Source organism: Capra hircus, chromosome 2, assembly GCF_001704415.2.
Source record: "Capra hircus breed San Clemente chromosome 2, ASM170441v1, whole genome shotgun sequence".
In the NCBI taxonomy this organism is placed as follows: Eukaryota; Metazoa; Chordata; class Mammalia; order Artiodactyla; family Bovidae; genus Capra; species Capra hircus.
Window position 1 is genome coordinate 115,593,442 of NC_030809.1, and position 3,961 is coordinate 115,597,402.

At 52.2% G+C, this 3,961-nt stretch overlaps 1 protein-coding gene across 1 annotated transcript; it reads left to right on the forward strand.

Annotated features, from left to right (window-relative positions):
• On the forward strand, positions 389–2,582 carry HOXD1 (homeobox D1). The gene is made up of 2 exons (XM_018038766.1): positions 389–1,129; positions 1,491–2,582. Exons 1-2 carry the CDS (start codon positions 496–498, stop codon positions 1,823–1,825), a joined length of 969 nt encoding a protein of 322 aa, XP_017894255.1. The 5' UTR covers positions 389–495; the 3' UTR covers positions 1,826–2,582.

Sequence of the window (3,961 nt, forward strand, 5' to 3'; positions counted from 1 at the left end):
CCATCCACACTCGAGGGGCTAGCCACCCATGGTGTAGAACAGGCTCTCCCCCTCTCCATTCTCTCCTCTTCCCCCGAGCGGCCCTTCCTGCGTTTCTGCCCCAAACTTGTCCAATACCTGTCCGGGAAGCGGGCGTTTAGCGCTCAGGCTCCGCCCTCAGCCAAGCAGCCCCGGGGCCAGAGGCTGTCCCCTGGGCCGGGTTGGGGCGCGGGGCGGCGGCCTCCCGCCTGTTTGGCAAAGTTGGCGGCCCGGCAGGCGCGTGGAGCAGCGCGCCAGTCGGGACCCGGGCCGTGCGGGGACGGCGCCCATTGGCCGGCCGGCGCCACGTGGCCACCCCGCCTCTATATTAGGCCACTATTTACCCCCGGCTGGCTCGCCATGGCTCGGCGAGGGCAGGTCGACTAGACAGGGGAGGCGGAACGGCGCAGAGCGCGGCGGTCCTGCGGACCCCACACCCAGGCCCAGCCGGCGCCCTCCGGTGGGTGGGCCAGAACCATGAGCTCCTACCTCGACTACGTGTCGTGCGGCCGGGACGGCGGCGACTTGCTGAGCTTCGCGCCCAAGTTCTGTCGCGCCGACGCCCGGCCCATGGTCCTGCAGCCCGCCTTCCCCCTGGGCAGCGGCGACGGCGCGTTTGTTAGCTGCCTGCCCCTGGCCGCGGCGCGAGCGGTGCCCTCGCCCCCGGCCGCCCCGGCGCAGCCTCCCGGGCCTGCCGCGCCCGCGTACGCGCCGTGCCCCCTAGAGGGGGCCTACGAGCCAGGCGCCGCACCTGTCCAGGCCGGGGGCGAGGACTACTGCCTGCCGGGGTCTGCGCCCGCATACGATTTACCGTGCGCGCTCGGGCGGCCGGCAGACGACAGCGGGGCGCACGTCCATTACGCCACCTCGGCTGTCTTCTCTGGAGGCGGCTCCTTCCTCCTCAGTGGCCAAGTGGATTACGCGGCCTTCGGCGACCCGGGCCCCTTCTCGGCGTGTCTCAAAGAGCCAACCGACGGCCACTCTGGGGCCTTCCAGACCGCGTCCCCCGCTCCCGGCGTCTACCCCAAGTGTGCGTCCCCAGCCTCCGGCCTCCCTGCCGCCTTCAGCACATTCGAGTGGATGAAAGTGAAGAGGAACGCGCCGAAGAAAAGTAAGTACTTGAGCCTTGGACGGACGGACGCGACTGGGGTTGGGGATCGAGCCTGCCCAGCGGAACTGAGCCGAGGGCGCGCTGCAGCGGTCCCTGTGGACGGCGGTTTGGGTCTTATGCGGAACACACGGCCCCAGGCATTATTAAACCAGGCGAATTGCATTGAGCGTGCCCCGAATGCCAGGGGTTGAGAAAATTGCGGGAAGGAGCGCTCCGTGAAGCTTTTCTCTTGGCACAGCTGTGTTCGGAAACCCAGAAGGGCCGCTCAGTAACTCTGATTCTAGTGTGGCCCCAAAGCTCTCCCAGGTCGCGTCTCCGTGTCATCTCGCCACGCTGACGACGCCCTGTCTTTACGTTGCAGGCAAATTCGCGGAGTATGGAGCCGCCACCCCCTCCAGCGCTATCCGCACGAATTTCAGCACCAAGCAACTGACAGAACTGGAGAAGGAGTTTCATTTCAGTAAGTACTTAACTCGGGCCCGACGCATCGAGATAGCCAACTCATTGCAACTGAATGACACCCAAGTCAAAATCTGGTTCCAGAACCGCAGGATGAAACAGAAGAAAAGGGAACGGGAAGGGCTTCTGCCCTCGGCCACCCCCGTCGCTTCCTTCCAGCTTCCCCTCTCAGGACCGAGCCCGGCCAAGTCTGGCAAGAACCCGGGGAGCCCCTCTCAGGCCCAGGAGCCATCCTGAGGTTTAGTCACGTCGCTGGCGAACTGTGGGCTGCAGAACTCGTGGGCCACCCCACCCCTCTCTGGACTTATTAGCTCAGTTTGGAATGGAGGTGGGCATGGTGGAAATAAGAGCGGTTTCACTCGGGAGAGGAAATACCTTGGTGGCTTCTGAGTTCCAGGCTGTGGGTGTACAGATGTTAATTTGAAGTCTCTAAAGCCACTCATCTGTGTATTGTGTCTTATCAGGGAAAAGGTGCCCAGCTGCCAGCCCAGCCCTACTGCTACGTTGCCTAACTTATTCATATGCAGTTTCCCCTGCAGAGTGGCAGAGCATTCCTTGCTAACTGCCAACCCCCTGATGTGCTCAGAAGAGCATCTACCCAAGGTTTTATCTGGTTTTAATTTAAAAGACAAGGCTACATATATTCAGCTTCTGATGACCAAAGTTAGTTATACTTAAGGCCTCCTTGGTGTATAAGCTGCTTCAACCCTGATCCTCACATTTGCACTACAGGTTCCCACCCCCCCCCCCTTAAAAAGCAGTTTCTACCTCTCCAGGTGCCTAAGTGAAGATACAATCTCTGTTTAGTTAGTAGCTGAACAAATGCACAGGGTAAGTAAAGACCCTGAACTATACCTTCACACCAGTTACTCAAACTTGAATGTAAATATATACAGTATGTATATTTTTTAAAAAGTTTGCTTGTAGTGAACTTACATATGGCATTTAATGTCAGCATGTAAATGGTTTGAACTTTTTTGGTAATAAAAATGACAGAATGTGCCACTTTCTGCTTTTCCTTATACTCCTTTATTTTGATGATCTTTCTTTAAAGCTGATTCAGTTTCTGTTTGGAATTCTGCTATGGAAATTTGTTAGGCTGGTAACTTTAAAAAACAACACCTCTTAAAGGCTGTATATGCAAACTAGTTAGAGACAATTATCTGAGTAGTTTAAGGGAGAAAACACCTAACTCTGCTCAATATACCAAGTAACTATAGAAGTATTTCCTTACCTTAAGTGCCCAAGTTTTATGGTGAATATGTGGACTGCACATTAAGTTTAGATGTCCACTGTGGGGATGATGTATAGCTAAGGAGACACTGAAGAGACGTTGCCTTTTCCTTTTGTCTTCTGCTTTCACAAAAGGAAGAAGAAAGAAGAAGACTTTGTTAGTTGGTCAGTGTTCTCTGAGAAAGGCAGCTGCACATCAAGAAGTCTCAGTGGCTGAATTCCCATTTTCAAAGTCAAGAATTACAGAGGAGGCTGGGAGAGGCCAGTACAGTAGTCAAGCTTTCCACTTCCTGTAACCCAGACTTTGTGTTTAAACTTATAAGAACATAGAGGTACCTTTATGTGTGTGTTTTTTTTTAAATGATATATTTTCAAATGAATTTTTTTGAAGGCGCACCCCAGGCACAAAATAATTTGAAAGTTGCCAAGAAGGTATGTGATTTAAAAAAAGCCTCTAACCTTATTTCCATCTAGCCCCCCAGTTCCCACCTGAAAGCATCCATGGTTGAGCAGGCTTTTATGTAACCAAACACAATATTACTTGGAAAACTCTGGTGTTAATACACAAAAACAAGCAGATACTTGGGACAGTTGTGTGGGGAGAAGGGGCAGTTCATTTTCCTCCCTTCATAAGTAATAGACGTATCTAAATTCTCTCAAGTTTCACTGAAAGGCTTAAAGGCCCTCAATAATCCAGCTAAGAGCATCAGCTCTCCTTTTAGCTGAATTTCTAGATTCTAGTGTAGTACTTCAATCCAATAGTTCAGAAGTCCAATAATTGTGGAGAAATACTTTCTCTATAAAACAATAGTGTCATTGTCTTAGAAAATTGAAATGACACTTAAATTCCTGTCCATTGGACCCAAAGTTTGATGGAGTTGAAGAAATAAAATGATCAACTCTAACAAACTCGGCCGATTATGGGGAAAAGATACCATTTATAAAGCAGGTCTGTCAATATTATTCTTATGTTTTACCATCTGCCCATCACTAACCTGATGCTAATCAGATCTTGTTTGAGATAACAGTCCCCCTCTGAGCTCTGTAGCAATTTGAAAGTACTTGTTAAAGAGTTGTGATCTGCTTGCCCACAGCTACTTCCGGGCTTCCCCTGCAGTGGTCAATGTTTCTTTTTTGATA

Bases quoted from the DNA above. Each gene is read 5' to 3' on its own strand.
- HOXD1 (XM_018038766.1), top strand. From the start codon at position 496: ATGAGCTCCTACCTCGACTACGTGTCGTGCGGCCGGGACGGCGGCGAC. The intron at 1,130-1,490 runs GTAAGTACTTGA...TTTACGTTGCAG, and splicing joins GAGGAACGCGCCGAAGAAAA to GCAAATTCGCGGAGTATGGA.